General features: G+C 33.9%; 2 protein-coding genes across 3 annotated transcripts in view; both read right to left on the bottom strand.

Annotated features, from left to right (window-relative positions):
• Positions 1–1,926: 1,926 nt before the first annotated feature.
• LOC123558589 (multiple epidermal growth factor-like domains protein 10) overlaps positions 1,927–27,022 on the bottom strand; it is a 147,413-nt gene continuing 122,317 nt past the window's right edge. For both annotated transcript variants that reach the window (XM_053544163.1, XM_053544159.1), the window contains 7 exons: positions 5,549–5,680; positions 5,232–5,369; positions 4,453–4,590; positions 4,128–4,257; positions 3,643–3,728; positions 2,847–2,903; positions 1,927–2,491 (listed from right to left, as the gene is read on the bottom strand). In XM_053544163.1, the coding sequence (XP_053400138.1) occupies positions 2,469–2,491; positions 2,847–2,903; positions 3,643–3,728; positions 4,128–4,257; positions 4,453–4,590; positions 5,232–5,369; positions 5,549–5,680 (704 nt within the window). In that variant the 3' untranslated portion in view covers positions 1,927–2,468. The remainder of the gene's footprint in view (positions 2,492–2,846; positions 2,904–3,642; positions 3,729–4,127; positions 4,258–4,452; positions 4,591–5,231; positions 5,370–5,548; positions 5,681–27,022) is intronic.
• On the bottom strand, positions 12,467–24,218 carry LOC128557190 (uncharacterized). Its single transcript, XM_053544175.1, has 6 exons — positions 24,107–24,218; positions 22,317–22,460; positions 18,988–19,215; positions 16,259–16,486; positions 15,982–16,113; positions 12,467–12,931 (listed from the first exon to the last, which is right to left on the bottom strand). Exons 1-6 carry the CDS (start codon positions 24,174–24,176, stop codon positions 12,768–12,770), a joined length of 966 nt encoding a protein of 321 aa, XP_053400150.1. The 5' UTR covers positions 24,177–24,218; the 3' UTR covers positions 12,467–12,767.

Here is a 27,022-nt window from a genome sequence, read left to right as displayed (position 1 = left end):
AGAAGAATAATAGCAGACTCGGTTTAATTGAGTCTGTTCATGAGAGGTAATGAAATGTGCAACAGCTCTGACGCCTCCTAGCACCGGCTTAAGCGGAACTCTATTACACATATGTTGAATGGACTCCATGATCCCAAAGGACTAGAAAATATAACAACGCTACATCTAAGTACGGGGAGACTTTTACAGCCGCCACATGGCACTTGCTGTTATGATAGTTTATAAACTCTGTAAAAAGATCTTTTGGAAGCAAAAATGCAATCAAGAAGAATAATAGCAGACTCGGTAAAAGACTGTGATGGTAGAAGAAACAGACTAGTTGGTAGTTGTTTTTGATGGTTGTGTTAGTATTAACTGAAGATCTGTATATGTTATGAAGGCAAACGGTCACGTATAGTCCGTGACAATTTGCGACAAGTAAATATGCAGAGGAGAGTAAAATCAAGAACCAGACCGGCTATAGGCGGACGGCGCGCTGTTTTGTTGCCATGAAGGTAAACTAGATAATGCTACCTAAAATGTTTCAAGGTAGTCTAACAAACTGTATTATGCCCTTGGACTGACGTATGTGTCGATACAAATGGCTTCAAACTATTTTCATCAAGGCTGCAATGGAAGCATACTTCTCCAATCAAAATACGATATGATGTCTTCCGGTTTAAGTGCCGCAATTTCAAAATTTCCACCGCGGCGGAGCTGTCAAAGTTATTGATAACTGTAAAAGTTCTGAAGGGCAGCAGTGCAAACACCAACTGTTGCGACTCTTTTTATGTTACCTTTTTTTCTTCTAAAAGACTTATAGGCTTGAAACGTGTTGCCATTATCAGGAAAGATAACTCTCCTTGAAACTTTGCACAATTGTTTATCGTCCATAGGTTAGTAAGGTTTATCAAAAACCATAGTTCGTTCATGCACTTTGAAAGAGTTATAGATAGATTCATGCTTAGAATATTGGTAAAATGCTCTGCTATCAGAAAAACTGTTTTCGTGGAATTTTCATGTTTTATCTATTACATTTATCTAAAAAAATATTAACAAAATCTATAAGGATATCCTTTGGAGTATAGAATGCAACGAATCAAAATGAAAGCAGACTCAGTTTAACTGAATCTATTCATGAGAGGCAATTGAATGTGCAGCACCCTCATGCACAACCCACCCCATCCCCAGGACCGCCTGAAGAGAAATATTTTTAATACTGAACGTGTTCTTTTTTTTTTTAATTTAGCTTAGCATTACACATATTTTACATAAGATGTCAAACTGTCAAAAATAGCAAAACACAAGCAAATATATACTTTTATTCAATTTAGTAAGTCACAAAAATACACACAAGAATGTGTTATTAGAAAAGAACGATCGAATAAAATTGATAAGATTACATGGTGTATGTATTGATTCTTAATAGAAAATAGTTTAATGTCTCACAAATACTGAAGGCTCTTTTTAGACGTTCATTGGTTAAGTAATCTGAATGTACTCATATTACCAGAAAAGCAACCTAGTCTTACCCAAACAGTTGTATAAGCAATTTGAATTGCTCTTCCGCAGTTTTGATTTAATTAGTCAGCATTATTTTGTATTCTGTCATACTCTTATTCGATCTTACTTTACATTATTCGGAGTGTTTTATTCCTAAACTGAAGAATTGTATTTCAAATCATATAATATAAACATGTCGTAAATATTATATATAACAATGAAAAAAGTGTAAATTAGAGTCAAATGTATACAAGCAGGGACTATTTTTAATGCATTCACTTTACTTATCTATGTAATTCCTAATTATATATGCACATAATTGTTAAATTCTTTATATCTAGAGATGCGAAATACACTGCATTATATCAAATATCACGAATAAATGCTACATAATTTCGAAATATTGTAGCTGGACTATTTCGTATAAATATTCTTGTAAAAAAGTAAAATTTAATAATAATTTAATTCATGTACATCCGCAATCCTGAACATTTCATTTACTTAATTATTTGTGGTGTAGTAATTGGGTATTAGCATAATCAAAATAATATTAAACTGTAGAATGTTTAATATACGTAATTATATGCACCACCACGATTGGACTTTATTAACAGAAATCCATGAACCAATAGCAAGTGGATGTTTATTGATAGTCTGCAATTTTGTGGATTCGACGGCGTTCAAACTTGTACAGTCTGTTGACATACAGTTTATAAACATTTAGCAAAAGCATCGAAACTAAGGATTAATATATTATTAACATATATTAGAGGACAAACTGATAGTGTCAGCGGAAGACTGACTTCTGACTATTATAATTTGTTTTTTTTTCTTTTCGTCTCTGGCATATTCATTCAAAATATATGCTATCACATGAATATACGTTAATACATATTTGCAAAACTAGTACAGTTCACACATTATCAATGTGTTTCAGAAAATGTTTTTGTACAAAAACCGAGACACGATTGCTTCCTGCATCAATGTTACACGTAGGTATGTTCGATGCCTGCAATGAAGAATATATTCTGTAAATTGTTATAAGACTTATATTGAAATTGATATCTATATTTCTTGTAGTAAAACCCTCTTAACCTAATGATTACCACAGAATAAACTGCTGTACATACACACAAACACAAATATAAATAGAATAGGCAATACATTTACAAGTTTATAGTTTCAAATGGCAAAGAAAAGGCTCCATCTCACCACATGGCGTATTCATGAATTACCCAACGAGATAAAATACTTTTTTTCAGAAACATAGTTTTCGTTTTCGGTATAATATAAAACAGAACTAATAGGAATGAGTGAATATTGACATTGTTACGATTCGTGATTTGAGATTAAATGTTGGTTACCGCTTGTCCTTTTTATAATGTCGTAAACATTCTCCATTTCCATATTCAGATTCGATTCTGAAATATTTTAAGGTATATGATCACTTAATGTAATGTAATGTATGAACACGTTTTATGTGGTAAAGAAATGAAAAAATTATGATTACAGAAACACAAGAGCAGACTTTGTGGGTGTTAACAATACTTGATTGTAATGTAAAACGTTGTTATTGCCACTTTCAGAATACGATGTCAAACTTGAAAAAATAGTGTAAGTTGTTGGTTATTGAGCGTTTTGTCCGCGTTTCATGCTTTAAGAGGTATATGTTCTCATAGAGTTTATAACAGAAAATAAACCATAACTTTACATTTGCGTTTAAATGTAACACCAGCTCCTAATGGTAAAGAAATATTGTTTTAAAGGTAATGATATGACACGAGAGTTTGTCTTTTCATTCTCACTCTATCAACTAGTTGGTCCGTTAATTCTCATCCTTTGATTGCAAGCACAATCTGAATACAGGAACATATCGGAGAAAGGTTTGGAGCCAGTAACATAGATAAAACTCCCGAGGTTGTGTCCCTTCTTCATGTCTCTTTGGTCTGTTTATTACTTCTATGAAGATATTATTTCACTCATTTATAATAATTTGTATATGTGCACAGCCGCTGTGTAAGTGTATACGTTTACACAATCCCCTACTTAAATGTGAAGTGCTGTATTGTCGACTGCGTTCTTTCAATGTAGCTTTTACTGTACTGGACCTTGTATCGGGCATGGCTAATTTGATTCAACAAGATAGAACAGAAAACTTACCTGGCGTTTTCAGAACGGTCGAACTATTCTCTGCGGCTAACACGTTTGAATAGGAGACTGTTTCATTTTCAAATTTATTTTGATTTCTGAAAGACATTGACATGTTATAAGTTATGTGTAAAAACATATGTCTTTCTCAATCGATTACAAAATTTATAAGCTCTCGAATGAAAATATATATACGGATATTGCAAGCTATTTTCAGGCCATTTTGATAGATTGTTAAAATAGAAACAGATTTCGGTATTTCCATCTATTCTAAACACCTCATTATATTGATATGTATTATCGTGTACTTACTGATTTGTTAGCAAACATTTACTCTGTTACATTCTGGTAATAATTAAACATAAAATGAACACAGTAAAGTCGATTATTTCCTAAACATAAAGTTGCCATATATAACACATAAATTGTTTATATCATTAATCAATTAATACGCTATTCACTTGTATCAATGTATTTGCAATTACCCATATACGTACCTATGCAGCCTTTTCCTTGTAATGAATACCGAAACAAAAACGCTGAAGAAAATCAGAACAATAACAGTTACAGCAATCGCTGCAATTCCTCCTTCGGAAATATACATCCTCTTTTCCGTCTGCTTAACAGCTGAAACAGATCAGAATATAGCAGATTGTAAGAATGTTAAAATATAAGAACATATTAATTCAAATTTATGCATTGCTTTCATTTTGGGGAAAGAAAATCATCCAGTCTTTAATGCAGTTTAGATAAAAGTTTGATACTACAAATCTTGCACTTCACATATTAAATCAAGATGTAACAAGGATAAATGCTCACTACCCTTGTCACATATTTTTCCTTCCAGTCCAGGTTTGCATTCTATACATGACCCGTCTGTCTTCTTGCAGAACGTACCGTCCTTGCAGTTACGGTTACATTCTTCAGAACAGTTTAATCCATACCATCCATTGCTGCATTCTGTAAAGAGATTGTTTGTATTTCATATCTGTTTGCTTTATTGCAAAATAAGAGGGACATTCAGTTCTTAACTTGACCGCATTTTTATTTGCTGAGGAGAAAGACCTCGACGAACATAGTCATATGTTCACCGTCACAGTTTCTACTTAAATAGGTCTTTATGCACTCTGTCCTAATTACAGCTCTTCTTTCTTTCTCCATTGTTTACGTTAGTTTTCACAATTCGTTTTAAGTTTTGTCTCCTTAATCATAAATCAGGTACCTTTTAATTTTTGTTATTGTATTAGCAATCTTCAATCTTAGTGCCTATTCCATAAAGTTATACATAGAATGAAATAACACACATGCGAAGAGGGCTGTTTAAGTTTGATGTAATAATTTCAGGCCCAATACATTTGTATCTGCTATTGTTCTCATAACTGTTTTGTATGTATTGATAACAACATATATTAAGATATAATACAAACAGATAATAAAGGCAATTCGATCTTAGAGTAAACGCCTTATTGTAGTGTGGGTTCGTTTTTTTTTAAAAAGTAGATTTTATAATTATAATAATGGGTATATTACTAACAGTTATACCGATTACATAAACATATCTTAATTGTCAAAACATATATTTACAACGATTTTGTTTTCACCTTGATCACAGTATTCTGTTTGTTTGAAACCAGGCTTGCACTGGCTATTACAAGCCCCAGTAATTCTGTTGCACGTTTCATTACGGCATGTCAAACATGTTCGTTTGCAGTTTTCACCCCATCTTCCATCTCCGCATTCTTCAAAGTATGCATATAGATACAATGCATTATATATAATTTAGTTTTATCAAGTATGAAAACAAACAACCGATATCAAACCAAAAGAAATTAGAATAGAATGACCTATAGGGCAATCAGATTTACAAATCACGTTGGTAATTAGAAACAATTTCATTATGTTAATTAAAAGACCTTACCTAGCGTGCAGTTTGCACCATGCCAGCCGCTTTTACAATGTTTACACTCTCCAGTCTGCTTCCTACATACATCTTTGCAGTTATTGCTACAAACTCCGGAACAGTTTATACCAAAATTTCCATCGTTGCATTCTAATCAATAGTAAACAAACGGCAGAATGAAATCCGGACGTTAACAGTCTGTTTAGTAGTTCCTATCGTTTTCCATAACAACATGTATTATTCAAAATAGCAATGACATAGTACGGATATTTTTTACACTAACTAGAAACTCTTACATGTAGCAACACTACCTTCGTCACAGTGAGGAGTGTTGTTTACTCCTGCAGCACAACCTCCATCACAAACACCATTTGTATGTCGGCAATTTCCTGATGTACAAAGTCCGCAGGAGTTTGCGCAGTTGATCCCCCAGCGTCCTATTGGACATACTGCGGAATGAAAAGAAAGTACATTGCAATTATAAAGACTTTTACAGGTTACAAGAAACCTCGGATATTATATTAACAAAAAAAAAACAAAGCTCATGAGCTATTTCCCGACAAAAAATACAAAACATAAAACAGATATTAACAAGAACAAAGAAGGTAAAAAGAAAGATAAGCGAATAGTTATAACGTATTGAAACATTTGAGATACAAATTAAGGACAGTTGGGCCAAAAATGACATGGTTAAACGGTAAAAAGTAAACTTATATAAACAGGTAATGCATAGCATATATATATAAGAAAGCACAAACCTGAAGTAATAAAGTACTAAGGAAAAATAAATTGGCAGACACATAATACAGCACGAAATCTCTATATGGAAGATGCTTATCTCGGCAGTAGGAGTTAAATTTATACTACAATCTTAGCAAATAAGCATTATTCTTAGTTAAAGCTTAATAGCATGTCCATACAGTTTGGTATGGCTTATTAGAACCTTACTCTTGAAAGTCAAAATAAGCACATAAAGCTGTATCTAAACAAACAAGAATTAAAACAGTAATGTTGACACTAAAATTAGACTTTGTACTTAGGTCAGTATTATTATCAAAAACTTCCTTTAGTAAACTTTACTTAACCTTCATCACATTTGCGTCCTATCCAACCGGCTCTACATCCAGACATACAAGATCCAAAGACGTTGTCGCAGTTTAAATTTCCTCCGACACAGTTTGTACTACATTTGTGCATACATTCATGTCCATAATATCCATCAGCACACACTGAAAGCAACGCATTAATAGAAAGAGAGGTATAATACTTGATCTATTGCGACAATAAAAGTACTAAGTGATGTCGACCGGGATATTATCAGGAAAAGGGCAAATATTTCAGTCATTGTTTTAAAAGACTATATATAGAAATATTTTGAAAGTTCAGTCTCATTTTAACGTCACGAGTATATGCTTGCTCTTTCTAATAAATAGATTGATCGGTATTACATCATATGACTTTTTACGAGCCCAAATTATTGTTTGGTCTTAAGTAGGGTATCATCGGTCATGTTGGGGGATTATAGACGATATAAATTCTCCGGGGCAAACAATTTACACTAAATTGTGTAAGCATGTGCAATTAGTAAATAATTTTGGCAGGATCGCGTTTTCAGATTTTGCTCTTACTTTTTGACAAAAATATTTTTCTAATAAATTTCATAAAAAATCAATGGGAATCACGGAAAAGGATCTTAGGAAAATATAAATTGGGATGGTCGGTTTGACTGAGTCTGATAAATGAGATATAATGAAATGTGTAAAACCCCACTGACTTAAGCGGAATTCTAATACGCAGATACAGTAAATGAACCATATTATTAAAAATCTAGAATAAAAACAACACTGAATCTATGGTCACTGACTTTCAGCTTGTGTCGAATAAATGAACTGTATTTCCTGTACCTCAAAACATTCAATAATGTCAGTAATAACATAAGTGAAGATGGTACATGTCAAACGAGAGTGAGTAGTAAGGATTTTTAGAAACACTTGTACTGGATGTAAAGCGTGTCTGACAAGACAAAATTAGTTCACTATAAAATCACAGCAAAATCGATAAGATCTGATGCGTTGTTTTGTTATAACTGAGTACATGACACATGATAGCTGTTACACAATGTTTCAACAGAAAATATTTCCCATGATAATAAAAATGAAATAAAATAAACCTGAAAACACAAGTTATAATTAGTTTCTTTATTTAGTACTTTTTACTTAATAATATTCTATGTCAAAAATTCAGCTAGTAAATGTGCTTCGTTTTGTAATTCTGTCCATCTCATTACTAATAGAAAAATCAAATTAATTTATTAAAGATGTTTAAATTTGTTACTGTTCAAATACAAACAGAAAAGATTTATATTGTCAAAATAAATTTTTATTTACAATTTGTTTTATTTGCCTCATTTTGCCGGAACTATCCTTGCAAGTGCCCCTAGACAATCCTCGATCCCAATTTTGCGTACAAGAAGCAATTATGTGTACGCACGTTAAACCAATATAAAACTGTTAAATGCACTCTAAATTACCTATTTGACAGTAGCAGCGTAAACAAACAAAATAAGTATATGTTTAACATAAAAGTCTTGCTGAAATTATATTAGACTTCAGAATGATAATCTAAACGTATTCATTGAAGTTTATATGTTATGTAATATCGCTATCGTTGGAAAGGGCACAGATGACCTTCTGTTCCTTCTAACAAACCAAAACTAAAAGTATTTGTTTATTAAGATACAAAAAAGCTAAACTTTACTGATGTCCATAGAAAGTACCACAACTATGACAAAAAGGAGTAGTAGATGAAATTATTCTTGGTACGACAATAACGGTCTTTACAGTATCGCTAATTTATCAGTCTTTACAGTAGTTCAGGTTGGCGGGAATAGTCTCGGGTTTATCGTGCATTTGTGTATTGGGTATATATATAGCTTTGCAACGTAACTGTAAATCATCTCTGGAGGTTAAATATTTGTCGTTGAAGTTTACACTAGTGTATGCTAAAATTTTATAATGAATAAAGAAGAAGGAGCGAATTTTCAGCCAGATGTTTTGAAAGTGGTCGATTAACTAAAGGGCTTTTTTGAGACAAAATTAAAGGATCTGAAGAGGGATTTCCACGCTGACAAAGAATGGGCTGCAGAATCTACCATAAAGAAAGTAATTCTTCAGTACGACTTATATGTCGTGCTATTGGTACTGTTTAGTTTATCAACTTAAACATTTTTGCCTGGGTGGTTCCAATACTCAAGCTTTCATAGCTTTGGGTATTGTGTAAATACCCCTTGGATATGGTGCCTGCCTTTTAATTTTGTCTTTTGGCAGTTCCTGTGATATGTAGGCGCCATAACCTCAGATTCCCTTTCTAAATTCCAGTTTGTTTAATTCTGCCCATTGTTTTCTCGTTTAGGGCAAACCCATTACTTTAACTGGGGACCATACGCCGCATTTCTTGGAATTACACGCTTGCGCATCATTGAAGATTCCATGTGCACCGCCATATGAATACTTAGAACTGTGGATGTTTTCTAAATTGCTTTTTGTACTTGTAGCATGTGTAAATGTTGAGTTCTGCTCAACCTGGGGCTAGAGGGCGTGGATGGTAGCATGCATATCCACTACCGTCCATGAACAGGCTCAATTAAACTGAGCCTGCAACATTTTCGTTTCTGTCGTGTTGAGTGACCTGTGGAGTTTCTACTTTTTCTATTTTATTTGACAGTAGTATTTCTTTAAAAAGCCTTTCTAATAGAAAAAATTTACTTTCAACAACGAATTAGATGTTATTTTGGATAGCAGTGACAAAGCAATCACTATGAGAGAAGCCTCGAAGCCTCGAAGCCTCACGCGTTCATAGCCGAAGCCAAGGCTTAAATTAAACATAGAAATAAGCTGATTCGAATTGCTGACACTTCTCCAGCCGAATGGTCTAAAATTCAAGAATATGAATTATATGACGTGGCTAGTGATTAGAAAATTCAGTCTCCCTTTTTCGTCTATAGGATTTTTTTACGTGAAATAATGAACTGTAACACCGGTTCAGATCACGTGTGACTGACTGGTTTACATAATCTGTGGATTGATGTGTTCAATCGACCATATGAAAACATAAACTGTGACATACCGTGTATTGTAAATTGTGTTTTTAACACCTATTAAATTGGTCATTAGCAATTATCGTGAACAGAGATTTCTTTACAATAAATATTAATGAAATGGACATTCAATCGATGCCTAGTAAAACTTTGATTAACATTATACAGGTATTTTTTCACAGTATATTTCTCTAAAATTGAAGAGTGGTTTGCAAAAGTAAAAAAGGTACGAACTACAATTTGACAGCTGACACTAAGATACTGCCCATGTGTATTTATATTTTCCAGTAAACATTTGCCTCCGGCATAACCAAAACGGGCAATTATCGGCTGGTATATATTCACACATGATAAAATTTGAATATGACAATTTATGTATTGAAGTTTTATAGCGCGGATTGCCACATACAATTTGTAACGGATAGACGAAAGAACTGTTCAGATATTTTACAGATAAAGGGCCGGACGATCACCGTGGCATACATCAGGTATTGTTCAATCATATTATAAGTGATATGAATTTAAAGTATACTTACTTTTGCGTTTAAAGATATGTAAATGTTGCTGATTGTCAATATATAGTGTCATGAGTGTTAACAATGACAGGAAAATTGCGCATTCGAAACTACGGGAAGTTACTCGGACTAGCTACCAATTTCGGAAAAGACAACCGATATTTATAAATGAAGTTCTTTTTTAGTTAAAACAATAATTTATTCTATTTCAGACCTGTTAATCCCTTCAAAACCTTGTCAGTAGTCCCCAAGTCCATGCACTTTCAATTATCCATTTTGATTCTTGTAGACAGACAGGCCCAGACTGGGCTGAAAAATGTTTGAGCCATTTTTACGTGGTCGGTAACAGGGTGGGTGTGGGGAGTGTGTACCTTCCCGCTTTAAATTGCAGTCAGACTTTGAAATGGGTATTGTGGCAGCTGGCAAAAGGGCAAATGTATCAAACTGTAAAGTGGCAATATAGGGGTAGGATGTGGGAGGATACCCCTCCTGGAGTTTGGGGTATCACCACAAAAAATATTGAAATGTAGACCCTTGATACACTTTTGATACAGCATTTGGTGCGTTGCCTAACTGAAAATTATATGTTTCAATTTCTAAATATTACCTAGATTCTTTTTAGTATTACAATATCCGAAGTATGAATGACTGTCACATCATATTTTTACTTTCAGGTCATGCCTCAGGACTAGAATATAAGTCTGATGTAGATTCTATGTATGCGTTATAAAAATAAATTCTAGAATCATTTCTGTTACAATAATATCAATCATGTAAAATTTCATAACACAGTTCGATATTTATCCAAAATATTATATCCGGATACGATTACACTTTTCTAAATACCGCCAAAATCTCCAGTTTCAACAATATGTGAACAAATTGTGATGATACAAAGACAGTTTAGCAGCAGTTGGCAGTATCTGACATTGAAGTTTACGGTGAAATTACCTCTTATTCAAATCATTTCATAAAAAAAAATCGTTTTGTCAATACAGACGATCTACTTTCGATTTCAAAATCTACAAGAAGATAGAATTTAATATTTTGCCGATTTGTTTATTTCTCGAAAAATAAGAAATAAAATCATTTTCAAATAAGTAGTAATTAAACAAACCAGTAAGAGCTTCTTCTCTCGATAATTTATCCGCGTACTGACTGCAAAATTCAACCAATGTGTCACCATGAAACGCAGAATGGGTGACGGTTTCATTTTTTTTGCGATCTGAATCGTAAGCAAATTATCCGAACCAGTCAAAATTTCAGAAAGGTTACGATTTAGAACACGTAGACGTTTGCATATTTGCTACTTGCGATTTTGCATCATTTTGATCTGGCCGATTTTCGTAGTATTTCGGTTAACCGAAGTCCGTATTTTCAAACGGAAAGCCGTAGAAGCGTTGTTATAAACAGGTCACGTGTGTTCCGACAAGTGCCAAGAATGTAATTAGGATTCATCCGCTAAGTCTTGCGGAAGAATTAACGTACTGTACATATCTTATTCGGGTCATTTAAAATGAAGCTGTCATAATTTAATTTCATCGGTGTGGTAAACTCTTTGATAAGAGACATTCCAATGCTTTCAGAGGTACCCTACTAGCAGTATGTTCTGGAACTTTATTTTGTATTTCGCTGGATGTTACGCAAGCTTGGTAAGCCTGCGCAATTCATGAAATGCACAGCGCAATAATTTTTTTATTTGCGCAATGATTTTAAAGATTATTTTTTGAAACGGACAGGATAACAAATGGATAATTTGGCTAATAAGTAAATATGCAGTTTTATTTGAATTTGTGAACATCATATTTGCTATTCTGTGACAAAAGGGCATAAAATTAGTCACCATAATCATGTGCGCAAATGTATTACCAAATCCCGCACGATTGTTATTCGTGTTTATGCTTCATAAGTTACCGCGGAAGAAAATACGTGGCTTTATTCGAGTATTGCAAAATTACACTTCATAAATTTGAAAATTACATCGTATATTGATCATAGCAAATGGGATTGATATAACTTAACTTCATCCGATATATGAACTCTTTGAAATTAGAGACAATCCAATGGAACTACATCAATTCACCGTGTTGTGATGCCATTTAATGAGAATGAGAAATCGGGCGATAGCAAGGACTTGTCGAACGCTTTCAGCATTTAGCCGACTCAAAAACTATAGTTGTTGTTATTATGTTAAGAAGAATATAAACATAAACATGTTTGGCAAGGACTTTTTCACCTCTAAACAGATACTAATAAACTAACATCATTTTGTAAGTCAATAAAATGATATAAGTCACAACAAGGAATAGAAAATTTTACACATCATCAAGTTAAGCCAATGCCATTTTATTTAATTTAAAGCAAATTTATGAAATGCTCCGTTTTATCAGTGGTATAAAAAAAATCTTATTTTTATGGGTGAATGATATATGCTTCATATATTTCTCATGATATTTTTAGGAAACAGAATGTAACCTTTAGTAAATATCAGTTTGGTTTTCGTTAATATAGTATATTCTTTATACATTTTTGTATATTTTCTGTGACACAGATCCCGAAACAATACAAAAAAAAAATGATTAAATTGAAACTTGTCATTTTTCAAAAGTCCCTTTATGACGGACCCTCATTCAGATGAAAAGTTCTCGAGTAAATTTTTATAATCACTTTGTTTGCATGTTCCATCAGTACAAAATCCATCTGCCGTTCTACATGACGCGTTATTTTTCCAGTTCCCGCTGCAACTGAACTTGCAGCTTTCGCCATATTTTCCATCGTCACATACTGCAACTGAAATCATAAATGTCACTTCAACGTCTTGTCTAACGGATTATCCTGTTAATATTTAGTTGAATTCGTATTATTTATAAAATACAATAAAGCAAACAAAACTTTACTGGCACAGAATGCCTCATTATTTCATACCTGTCCAAGTCTGGCTTATTATTTTTCCAAATTGATAGACTGCTACATTGGTCCTAACGCGTCACTGCCAAAATGCCTCTTTTTGGTTCTTTCCTTATTTATAAGATATCTTTTTATGTTGTCAATGACGAACTGTCGTGTGGCTCGAACCTGATGTCAAGAAAACTAATACTGACAACGTGTGGTATTGGGTCTTTAGTACTCAGATTAAATACCACAATGTTTGTTCATATTCTTACATATTGAACTTCAGAAGTGATACGCTTAATGTCAATGTGTGACATCAGTGTTTTATATTCATTCTATCTGACGGGCGCATTCTAAAAGTCTGTTCACAAGCAGAATATCAGCTGGCTAATGCCAATTTGGTTGAATATGAAGTTGTTTTTTTTCTATTCGATATTCTCTGTTCACCACACTCGTTGTTTCACGTCCTTATTAGTTGTTTCTGTTTCTTATTGATCAATATCGGACTCACATACTAAAGAATGGTCCAAAGTAAGTTTTGTAAGGCTGAGTATTTAGAACCAACCATACATTGTTACGGAGACTGCATACTTGTATATTCAAAGACAGTATAAAGAAGTACTTCCGTTGACACGCATGTTATGCGCTTTGAACGGTTGTCAAAACCACTTTAAGTTCTCATTGTGTGTGGTGGCCATGGTATAAGATTGATTTGTCGTAAAACGAGAACAGCATCTAATATAAATACTGTCACAATCAAAAGGCTTTAAAAAAGTAATGAAATTATATTATTTTTTTGTCAGCTATATAGGCTACATATGCGTTATCACTAGGACGCCCCGTCGAAATCATATTTATGTAACACAGGTTCTGAAGGAGATCTAACGAAAGCCAGTAAAATACAGGATGCAATGCAAGATTCTGATCCACACCTTTAGGGCTCTACACGATCAGTCCCTTGCCTATATCAGGGATGTGATAGAATAGTATAAACCGGTAAGAAGCCTAAGATAACAAGACACACTGTCACTAGTTATGCCAAAGACTTAAACGGTGTTTTATGGCAATCGGAGCTTTTTGTTCACAGCTTTCATGCTTTTTAAGTCCCTTTCCGTCAAGACAAGGGAACCAGATACACTAGTTGCTTTCAAAGCCTGCTAAAACCCTACTTCTGTGTACCACATTTTTCTTATCACAGCGTAGAACAATATTTTATCCTAGGGTCACTAAAATACTTTTACAAATGTATATATCGTCACCTTAGCACAAAAAGTGAATAAGTCCTTCTTTAAGCCAATGGAGTTATCCACTTTTCGCACTGAGGTGACGATATGTTTGTCTTTTTTAATCGATATGATTCTATTAACGCATTTTGGTAATGTGAAACTGTATTTTTTGTTTGTGTTGAGTTTTATTTGCAATTCTGTGAAGTACTTTTGAATGTGTACATGTGCATGTGGATGAAAAGTGTGTTATATATTAATATAAATAAATTATATATATTATCAGTTACATTTTGATTTTAAAAGATATGTACAATTTAAAGCAATCCATTCAAGTAATGGTTTAACATATAGATCAGATGTCAAAAACATACTAATTTATTTAAGTCAAAAGTTTCAAGCTTGCTTGCTTGCTTGAATAACTCCCTAGTCCAGTTCCTTGAAAAACCAGTACTGGTGTCATATGAGAAGGTTTAGTAGTAGCCATCTTAACCACTAGACCACCGCCCCCTTCTACATTGTTCAGGCAATGTCTGCAGCATTTTACAAATATTCTCGTAGTCACTTTCGTCTGTATATTTAAGAAATGATAAGTTCCCAAACGTGGTTTATCGTAGAATAACCCGTGTTTTGAGTTCTTATGCGTGAGAATATACCACGAAGGCCGTAGATCTGAGATATATATTGTTTCGCATAACAACGAAAAACTCGGGTTATTCTACTATAACTCACACTTGGGAACTTGTTATTTCGATTCTAACACGACATACTAATATCAACAGCCTTAGAAAAAATGGTAACTACTTTTTACGACCGTGCACTGCACCTGGATCGTAAGACGTCACTGCACGCGCATGGGTTATCGCAAAATAACCGTTGACTGATGTTCTTCTATGTGTATATAGGTTATTTGCTGGTCGCGTTAGAATGAATGATTATCGTTGTTTGCAGCAGAGGAATGTTAAAATTAATACACTTTGAATTTTGAATTCTGAAAAATAAAGTATTAGTCATCATATAATAAAGTGTATACTTGAAGCACATGTACCAGTGCCTAAGCAACCAGGGTACAGTGCAATAATGTTTCAAGTCGGAGTACATGATGCAAACTATTTCGTTTATGTCGATATCTAATCATTAATATGCTTGAAATAGATGTATATATATATGATAACTGTAAACATTTTGTGAACAAATATTCTTTTGATAAATAAAATAGTTGTTATCTTTCAATAATGTTTATGCTTGAAATACGAGTACCATTAACTGTTTTAATTTAACGGAGGTTACAACACATGCCTGTACTCGAGTAACCAGGAACACATTTTGTAGTAATGAACCAATAACTCGATGGCTCGAACTACCGATAACTCGAAAAAAAAAATATTCTGCCATTCCCGGCGAGATTGAGCGATTCGATATTATCAATTCTAGATTTGTCTGAGTATCCAAATGCTGGCACCTTATACAGCTTGAGTACAGCTTGAGTGTGCACTTTATTGGAACCGCTATTAATCATCAAGCAAACCGTCTCTGTTAAATAATTCATGACCTATATAGCCATTACATTTACTTGCACTTAAGGAAAAACCTATCCTGTATTTCAAATATATAGTAATTTAACAACCTAACTCACCTTGCTAAGAGATTTATAGGTAAAGGGCAAACACCTAATGTTGACCCTTTTCATATCATAAGATTCAACAAAAACAAAACAAGGGATACCTTGGTTGCAGCTAGTTCCCGTCCATCCAGGCGAACACGAAGAGCAAGTTCCATAATCTTTATTACAGACATCTTCACAATGAGTACTGCATGTCTCTGTACAACTGACACCAAATGTTCCATCAGAACATTCTGTAAAATAATAAGATATTTAAAACATTCACAGCATCTTTATGTGTCATATGTGCCTACAGCAAAGTTCAAGAAAAAATTAATACAAATAACATAGCTAATGAAATACGAATTTGCAAGTAAAACCATTAAATAGTACAGTTACCTCCATATATTCTGACATCGCACAAGACGAGTTGTGTACCATTAGTTGCAAGTCGAATTCTGAGCTGATTTCCAAAAATTGGTTTGTTACATGTTATATCAATATTCGTTGTTCTCGGTGAGGAATTATCATGTTTGTAACACACTTCTTGAGCAGTGAAGATGTTATTTCCATATCTGTTAGCGAATGTTTCATTTTCAACCATAACCTCAAAGTTCTTAAAATAATCTACAATACAGTTTGTAAGATATATGGCAATGCAATTCGAAAAATATTTAATTCAAACTATGGAAAACTAATAAACAAACCTGGCATAGATTGTGAGGATCAGGCGACAAAAATACAAACGCTGCGTTACGTTACATTTAGCGAAGATGCTACCCTCTTTAAACAGTTTTTCATACGAAATTTGGCAGGGACAGAAAGTAGCATTCGAATGTTGAATATTTGTGTACGTTGCAATTTAATTACTTTATTATTGTGTCTCAGTTATCTTTCTCTTATGTGTACATATGTACTTTTAAAAGTGCCTCATAGTAACAGCATTCATAACAAAAGTGCGAGCATTCCAAATTGTAAAGAAAACAAACCAAACCCCCAAACAGTATAGGATCAAATATTGTTCTACACTTTATGAAGAGGTGAATTGCTAAATTTGTGTTGTATACAATGTACAATGGGTTCATAACAGTTTTATTAAATCAATAAACGTAACAGTTACCCTGATCTTTACTATGGTACATGGCTGAAATGCTCTGTTTGACATACACTAGGCTTCTAGGATTTGGGAGAGCTAATGACATAATATCTTGTGATCGTAGGTAGGTTTCTTACCGATCTGACCACTTCTATCATATCACTGATGTTGTTTGGGGATTGATCTGGCAGAGATATGTACTACTTTATTCCCTGTTTTTCATGGGCAGCCGATGTTGCTTCTGCAATACGTGTAATTTGACTCTGCCGAGACCTCTTAGTGATAAGTGACATAATACGGTGCCCTTAAAGTGACATGTTACACACTTTTTTTCCACTTAGATAATGTGAGGTTTTTTTTATTGCGTTCAAACGAAATGATTTCGTTTGAACAAAATAACTATTTCGTTTAAACGGAAATCATTTCGTTTAAACGAAATGATTTCGTTTTAACTAAATAACTATTTCGTTTAAACGAAATATAACTTATCAAAGATTTGTGGATTTTATTACCGAGTAAGTAAAACGTAACACTGCGTGTGTCATGAGAGGCAACACTTAGTTTTGTTTTTAAACGTCTTAATCACTATTCTAAGTTTCTTTTTTCGGAAGCTGTATCTCTGTTTACATTATCTGTCCATAGCCTAGTGAAAAACATTTTGAACCTTCACTAGTATTCAGGCCCTCATTGACAAAACATGTACTTGAAAAGCGTAATAAATTTTCAAACTACCTTGAGAAATAGAAACTCACCAATACATGCTGATGAGGCAATCAATTATAGCATGTAAAGGACTTCTTAAACTTATTAATTTTATTGAGAAGTAATAAGTGTATTACTAAAATAATACTATCAAGATAAATATGTATCGCGGCGAACTTTTTTCTTTTATTAACCTCAGCAAACAAACATATATTATAGAGATTTACACTAAGCCGAATTTACACAAGGGATGCAATCTCTTTATAGAGTAGAATTGTTTAGTGAACACAGTTTGTCAATCGTAATACTGTTATATCAATGCAATGGTAAAGTAGCTATGTTAAGTGCTACGCAGGATAACACAGTCATGCATCTAACAGTCCTGATTTCTTCCTTTGATTTACTCATATTTGTAGATGTTTTTCCCATACTTTGACGCATATGTATTGGTAGCAGAGATTGTTATCTTTCCAGGAGTAGCTTTTTCAACATATTATACCTTGTGAAATTCATTAGGTTTTGACGTTTTCAAAACGATCGTTTGTTTGTTGAGGAATTTCACCACAAAAAAAAGTCACACTTTCCCCAGGGCATTAACTGATTTGTTCTTTACATAGGTTTTGTTTCAAACTGCTAATCGTTTAAGTTATTATGGACGATTTCTTGATAACTAGAGGCAAAAAGTGCATGATTTGCATGAGGTACTATCAATAAAAAGATAAGTCCGCAATACAGGCTGCGACTTTGGAACATGGTTGGGACAAGAGTGAGGTTAGTTAGTAGCACCACAAACAGGTTTGTTGGTTTTGCCACTGGCAGTTCCGATGCGGGGCCCACTGTGTTCCTTTATTTGCTTGTTTTGTCCTTGTTTGTTTACTTTGAGGTATGTTTTGGTCGTGTGCACGTCAGCGTGCTGGGTTTACTTTTGGGGAGACTGTGTGTTTAAAACGTGGCTTTCCGTGTTGGATATTCATCCTTGTTTTTAGCTGTGTTGTCTCCATGTTTTCTCCAACTAATTTACCCAGTATCATTTTTTTTTTCAGATCAAATAATTCCTGTTCAGAAAATAATATTTTAATTATTTTTCTGACTATGTACTTTAAAGCAGTTAGCTACACAAGTTTGTATTTTTAGTTCCACTGTCTACATATTAGGTAGAACAAGTAAATATACAATTGACTATTGTCATTGTTTGAGACAAGATCATTACAAAAAGTTAAATGTGAGAATAAGTCGCTATATTTGAATGTGTTGAATATATTTTCGACCAAACTGAGAGTAAAATGACTTTGAATTGAATAATGTGTCAATGCGCTATTACTTCACCTACCCAAGGATTCTTTGATGGTAACAATAGAGATATTCCTGATTTCGTATTTATCTTTAAGCCAGAGTCTCCACCAAGGGATATTCTTTGACATATTTGCATACTTTGTATGACTACATGTCGATAAATCTCTATCGACGGCCAGCAAAGCAAATCGTATCTGAGGTATGTTACTTTGATGGCGTGTCACCATTGTTTTTCCATTCTCCAGCCCTGCAGGTACTATATTGTCTGAAAAAATATACATCCATCCGTAACGAATAATTGGTTCATAATGAAAGTAATAACCTTTTTTAACACAATTTCTTGTATGTATCTGCTAGGTTTGTGTTTATCCCAGCTTAGGACAAAGTGTTCAAAGAGAGCTACTGTGTCTGCAGTCTGCCGTCGTCAGTAGTTTTCGTGACCCGTGCTTCGTAAATATTTTAACTGTAAAGTTTTACTGTAACAGTTAAAACAAAACACAAGAGATCACAATAATAACGTGATCGTCATTGAACAAAGTCAAAATCTTTGATTGTATGAAAACTAAAACGTATTTATCTAACGTCAAACACTTGGTCACTGTATTGCTTGATATACTTAGTACATGGAACCAGGTTAAAATATATCTCTTCATGAAATCAAGGTGATGATAGAAACTGGATAGATCATATTGGGTCTAAAACTATATCACAAAGCAAATTATAGAAACAAAAACCTTGTTAACATTGCAGAGGCAATTTTTGTTAATATAATATATTTCAAAGTTATTAGATATAAGGCAAAACAATTTGTTTATGTATTTGGGTAAAATATAAATCATTTATGAAAAACATGTTATTACATTTACTAGTTTATTGATAGATGAGATTGCATTGATTTTGTTGCTTTTTGCTGATGATATGACGATAATAGGTAAACTGTCTGAGGATTTACATGATAGCCTCGATTTACTTTACACATATTGTAATCACGGGGGTCTTGAAGTAAACAAAACAAATTGTTTCGTTAGGAAAAGGGGCAAAGCGTTAGAAAGAGAATGGTGGCTTTATAATGGCAAGATAAGTGATTTGAACTAAGAACCCACATGTTACGGAAATAAATTCCGGGTGCACCTTGGGTCAAACATTTATCATAAACGGTATAAAAGTATGTCCTAATTTGTGTAGTTTAAGATAACTTTAAAATTAATACAGGCAAGGTCGTTGAGACAATATACAAATGCCATTAGTTATATCCCAATTTCTGAAGCAGAAGAAAAGGAAAATTACTTTCCAAGATTCGCCTTTGTGAATCCAGAGGAGATGTTTCAATATACATGTAAAAATTGTATCACGAAAACCTAACAAAAAATGCCAGCAAACCATAAAAAGTTTAAACGTAAACACACCTAGAAAGAACAGGCCGTGAGTTTTATCCTTAAAGTCTTTCATTAAAACTAGTTTCTATGTTTGCTTTGCAGCTATATTTTAGATATAAAATGCAATTTTAGTTCCAGTATCATACGCTATGTTTCGAGTTGTAATGTCCTGAAGCCCTAAATGTCACTTGCCTAAATTTTATTTGCTCTTTTATTTACAAATAAACCTTAAATAAACTTAAACAAAAACAAACATTCTTACGAGCTTGATGGATCTTATAAGGATAATTTATATGTAATTGTGTTTCTGTAAGCTTGTCATGTACCTGTATGTCACAACATAACCTTTTAGACGTGCAATAAGTTGTTAATTCAATCCAGTTTAATCTGATGTTTTAACAATTAGTAATGTATGTGACTTATCGTATTTGATTTCTTACTTTTTGAATTTACAATCATATATTTTGTGACATTATTATATATATAAGTACGTAACACATTTTTGAAATGATTATTGTAACAATCCAGCAAAAGCAAGAATGCAAGCTGTATTTTCATTGTCGAAACTATTATGTTCATGTTTCGGATACCTACATAAACACGCAAGATAGCAAGATGCAAAGTTTACCACTGTATTGTTCCAAAGTAAACAGTGCTCATATGGAAAGTTTCCAGTATCAGAGAAAACTGTTTACAGGTAAGTGCGTAAATTTGAAGATAGCCATTCAGTCCTTAAAAGACAGGGCTCGTCCTGGCAGGCCCAGAACGGCAGCGACGTCGGAAAATATTATTGCTGTAAAACGGCACATTGATGAAGACACAAGATTCAAAAAGTACGAGAAAGCGTCTTTTCTTGCACATTTCAATAGGAGATCTCATGAATTCTCGCCAAGCATTGGGGTTTAAGGAAGCTTTTTGCCCAGTTTAGGTTTCACATGTAAACCGAGATTCAAATATGTTGAAGAAACGCTGAAAAGGTTCCCAAATTTAGATGATCGCACATCGTTATAGGCCCTATCAGGAGATGAGACCTGGATATGCTTTTACGTCACAGCGTCGCGCAGACAACAGAAATTGTGAACGTAGACCAGTAATTATAAAGGAACTAAAGTATCAAAATTTTTATCTTCTTTAACTTATTGGGCACTGTATTTCAAATTCCTCAATTATCAGGAAAGTCAGTCACTGAAAAGTTTTATAGAGACATTGTACTAAAAGTTGTAGTTGTTAAATGAAAAAAATATATATAATGCGTCTAAGGACTGGTCTTCGTCGTCTCAATTTGATCCACGACAATGCTACGACTCACAAATATGCCATCATCCAAAGTTTTTAAAAGTTCGAAAAGTGGTACAAATCAATCATCCAGTCTATTCACCAGAGCTAAGTCCTTGTAACATTCCCAAAGCTGGAAAAGATGCTGGCTGGACGCTAATATTTATCAAATAAAGCGCTTTGGAGTGGTATTTTAGTTACTTAAGATTATACCGAGGTTATAATATGAGATTATACTACTCTGGTTATATAGGAGATTATACTATTCTGCTTCGTTCACCTTTAGAATTTTTCGACTGGAAGTCACGGGCGAATTACAAGCTTTTTTCAATTTTGAATGGAAAAGAATAGGAAAAACTATTTCTCATGTGTTTCCATATGCTTCATGATTTAATTTCTTCGCAAAGAAAACACACGACGGCGCAGCCATAAGTAATATAAACCCGTGATAATCACATATCGAAAACTGGAAACCTAGGTTAGATAAAGATTTTCTTAACTTCTACATTCACTTTTAAAATGGTGAAAGCAATGCTCTGATTTGCTAGCGGAAAGTTCGCCTGAACGTGACCTTCTATAGCTTATCTTCAGATCCACTACGTAGCGTTAACTCGAGATAATTTTAATCAGATTGATTACTACCTCTTCATATAATTTGTAACCTATGTATATATGTGTACTCTATAAAATAAATGAACATGTAATAAATACTCACTTCTTTGACATCCAGGACCTACCCAGTCAAAATCACAACCTGAGGGACAGTTTCCTGTGCTGCTGTTACATTGTTCTTTATTCATACAATGGCACTCGAAGTCACAGTTTAGTCCAAAATGGTTTCCAGAACTACACTGTGTGTCTGAAATAATATTGATATACATTCAAGCGTAACAGCTAAGGGACTGGCTGTTAACATTATGAATAGGGCTGCAATATTTGGGTATAGACACTACCAAAATAATTCTTCATTCTTCATTCATACCTTTTTATTTAAGCTCAGAAACATAACCATGGCAACAATTAAACAGAGATAGATTTTGAGTTATGTTATCTACGTTTATAAGTCCTTCGATTTTGCACTTTTTAGTAGAGACAAACCATAAATATAGAATCACTGGAGTATATGTCAAATAGAAACCTGAATATGAGACACTGGCTTTTCGCACCTGCTTCTGTCAGAGGCACACACCTCCGAAAACGAATAGTATGAAAATTTTCAACAAATGATCTTTTTTTGAAACTGTCATTTTTCGTTCAGTTCGAAATAAAAAAATAGGATTGTTTTGGTTTAAGTGTTTTGTGTTTATTTCCTTCTATCTATTGTAACAAAAGCCTATTTACTTTCAAGTTCATCCATGCACTAAGACTTCTGTTATCTCAATAACACTCTCTTCATACTTATGATTTTATAAAACCAGACAGAACTGGTACATACTTTTAACGAATGCTAAATTGAAACAATATCAATTAATCAATCATTTGCAAGTATTTCAGGAAGAGACAAAATTAATACATTGTGATTTATATACATTTATCGATTCTTCATTTTTTATCAAAATTACCGTAGAATATATGTTATATGATTGCGATCGAATATATCATATTTTCTCAAAATACATGATATATCGCGGGTTGGCTAATTCATTTTAACTTGATCGGTGTATGAATAAGAAATGTAATTCAATATAAAATCAAGATCAGAAATTAAAATTATAAGCTGGTAATATGCTTCTGTCCTAAGCAATATGTATAAAAGCTTTTATTTTATGCTTTTCAATGAAATACTGAAATTTATCAGGAAAATAAAATTGATATTTCACTGTTTCAAACATTGAAAATATCTTCTTTTTTTTCACTGGTGCGGAACTACACTTAAATGCGAAAGAATATGAATTATGAATAATATAAAATTCCATGCAAAATATACTTTAGTAAAGATATAGATGTACATAAATATTTACAGGATCATAAAGATATACGTTCCATCATTATAGAATCTAAAAGAAGTCTGGAAACGTCACAGAACTAATTTACAGTGATATATTGACGTCAAGAAGTTGTGACGTCATGATGCAATGCACGTGACGCTGCGTGGGTAAAATGGATACGATATGTTTAAAACCATGAAAATACATAAAACAAAAAGAAAATTTGTTTGTTTCAATGTAAAAACATTTAATGATAGTGTTCACTGTAGTGAAATATATTTCGATCTTACACTGAAACAAACAAATATCCTCTGTGTATCTAATGACGTGTACGTCTTAACAAGAAACAAACAAGTGCTAAATAATTTAATGAAATAATGAAGATTTACGTAAGTAAATGACCTCTTTTCAAACTGAAATTTTAGAATGCATCTTCATAACATTCATAACAGTCAGGCCTTAACCCGGCTTTAAGTGTACCCTATAGGATTGCCAATGTTCTTCTTTTCAGTATAGCTGTCATGAAATTCATTTAGTAAGTCTATGTCTTAAGCAGTAGAAGAAAGAAAATATTTACCTGAACCTTTAAAACAAAAACAAAGTAAGGCAAAAATAAATCCGTTTTTAATTTTGAAACACGTCGCCATTCCTACTTCCTGATGTGCTATACCTTACTGAAAACTTTAAACATTAGTTGTACAAAATTGGTTATTCAGATTTCTTCCGCATTCATACAAATCACAATTACACATTCACAAACATCAAAAATAACGACACAATAGTAAAATGGATCATTTACATTTGCTTTGTTTCCATTTCATTGTATTATAACTGTGGACTCCTCAATTTACGTCGATTAAATTTCATCTGAATGATATGAATATAAAAATTCATGCATGAAAACAAATTACAGAGATATCTATAAATAGGGCAAGGCATTACAACCAGGTGTATGTTATTTATTTTATATTTATTTATTTTGAGATTTCGAATCACATAGTCGAATTTTCAAAATAAACGAAATTTCGACTTATTAGGTCATGCCCACTAAGTCGAAATTCTCTAGTTTAACCATGGTTAACTGTTAAAGTTTTCCAGTCAATTTGAGCTTACTTGACAAAGAAATATAGACAAACTCTACATGAACGTATAGTAAAGAGTGCGACCAAGATCGTGTACCCTGACCGGGTGACCAGGTAGTATTCGAAAATTTCGACCATACATTTAAATCTTGAATGTCTTACGACTTAAAAGCGTAACAGAAAGCGAAAAGAGTAGAATTTTAAGATTAAAAATCCCAAGTGCCTGAGGCGGGACTCAAACCCGGGTCGCAAGGGTGGAAGTCCAATGCTATAATCACTGAGCCAAAGAGTCAGCTCAGAGATTGATTTTAAACTTACAAGCTTTGCGAAAGCGATAGTATCCCTCTTCAAATGAATCATCATGACGTGCAAGCCATTTCTGTATAGAAAGTGCCATTTTTGACACGCGATCAAGTCCATTCCGCGGACTATCCCCCATCTTACGACTTAACAGAGCGTAACAGAAATCGAAGAGGGTGTTGTGAGATGAAAAGTGCCTGAGGCGGGACTCGAACCCGGGTCGCACGGGTGGAAGTCCAATGTTCTAACCACTGACCCAAAGAGTCTACTCCCTGACGCAGTTGTTTTTAACTTACAAGCTATGCGTAAGCGACCGTAACAAAGGTTTTCGACCTAGTTCGTTTTATTTTATTTTATTATGTTGGGTTTAACCGACACAATTATGTCATTTGAAGGCTTTCCAGCTTTGATGGTATAGGAAGATCCCAGTTGACCCTCCCTGCATTATTTCATCACGAGCGGGCACCTGGGTAGAATCACCGACCTTCCGTAAGCCAGCACATGAATGATTTAACGCCCCACTCAAACCCACATCGATGAGGGGCAAGTGATTTGAAGTCAGCGACCTAAGCCCCTCGGCCACGGAGCCACCCCCACCCCCCACCCCACCGACCTAGTTCGAGCCCCTACCACTGGTTCCATAAGTCAACATTTTAAGTCAGTATCTATAAATTTCCAGTTGATAAATAACATACACCTGATTTAGCAGTATTTCTGCTTTGTACTTGGTAGACAAACATTCCAGTTTTACGGATAAAAAGACTAATAATATGTCATGTGTTTACGAATCGGATAGAAATGATGACAGATGATAGATGACTGATATTTTTTCATGCATATCGTATACATGTTAGCATTTTTTCTGGCAGATTATTTTTTTTGTATGCCGTATTTTACAGGTAAAAAAAAAAATAACCATAAAGATGAGATTTGTGTTGAACTACAATCTAATAGCACATCAAAACGGAGACGCAATGGAAAGAAGACCGAAACAAAATCAACCAAAACCAACAAAAATACTTTCGGCAGAAGAACTAGCAACCAGATTTCGAAAGCTAACGTCGAATCTACTCTTCAAATGTCAAAAAACATGAAAACCCCGTGCCCACAGAAAACCTACGCAGAGGCCGTGAAAACCGGGGCAACACTGCAGGAGGACGTTAAGACCGGGACAACACTGCAGGAGACAGTGCAGAACCTAGTGAAGGCAGTTACGAGTGTGGCAGCACTGCTGGAGGGAAGGGCCGACACGGCAGAAAACGACAAAGGCGCTTCATCCGGGCCCGGACAAAAAATTCTGGAGAAAAACGAAACGGCGGTTACAGAAAATACGGAAAGGAAATGAGACAGTATTAAACTTATCGAGTAAAAATCTTACAGACGATGACTACATACTTCTAGGTAAGGGGTTAAAATTTTGCCCGAAATCTAACTCGCATGATAAGCTTAAATTAGCAGAAAACATTTTTAAATTCAATCGCAGGCTTCGTCTAAAGGAATATTTTGCTTCAAAAATAATAAATGACAGCGAATGCGAGAGCGATGATAACAATGCAGATACAGATAATTATCATGGTCTTCCATTCTACAATAAGTCTCAGTCATCTTTTACTCCTACAGCTGGTCGCGATATGTACTTAGACTTTTATATAACAGCTGTTACTGAAGAAATATTACAGAATTGTAACAAGAAAAGACGATATAGTAATATTTCAAAAACTGAATTAGATTCGCTCAGAAAATTATCTCAAGATGAATCGATTGTTATCAAGAAAGCTGACAAATCTAATACAATTGTTATAATGAATACGGAGGATTACAAGAAAGAGATTCTGAGGCAACTTAGTGATGGTAAATATTATGAAAAACTTAAACAAGATCCTAAAGAGAATGTTCTTAAGAATATATCTACATGTATTGAAAGTATAGAAGAGACAAATAGTAATGTAACTAAGGAATTTGACATGTTTCCAGAGTCTGTTAGAACTCCGGTATTTTACGTGCTGCCGAAAATACACAAGACTCCCGACAGCAATCTACCGCTAAATTTTCCCGGGCGACCCATTGTGTCGGCAAGCAGCTCGCCCACGGAGAACATTTCAAAATATCTT

Source organism: Mercenaria mercenaria, chromosome 5 (assembly GCF_021730395.1).
Source record: "Mercenaria mercenaria strain notata chromosome 5, MADL_Memer_1, whole genome shotgun sequence".
Lineage (NCBI taxonomy): Eukaryota > Metazoa > Mollusca > Bivalvia > Venerida > Veneridae > Mercenaria > Mercenaria mercenaria.
This window is presented reverse-complemented; position numbering and strand designations above follow the sequence as displayed.

What these genes read in the sequence shown, in the direction of transcription:
- LOC128557190 (XM_053544175.1), bottom strand. Translation starts at nt 24,176, where the DNA reads ATGGCGACGTGTTTCAAAATTAAAAACGGATTTATTTTTGCCTTACTT. An exon ending in AGGTCCTGGATGTCAAAGAA is followed by an intron (nt 19,216 to 22,316) that starts GTGAGTATTTAT and finishes ATATTTTTTCAG; the next exon opens with ACAATATAGTACCTGCAGGG. An exon ending in GGGAACTAGCTGCAACCAAG is followed by an intron (nt 12,932 to 15,981) that starts GTATCCCTTGTT and finishes TTATGATTTCAG; the next exon opens with TTGCAGTATGTGACGATGGA.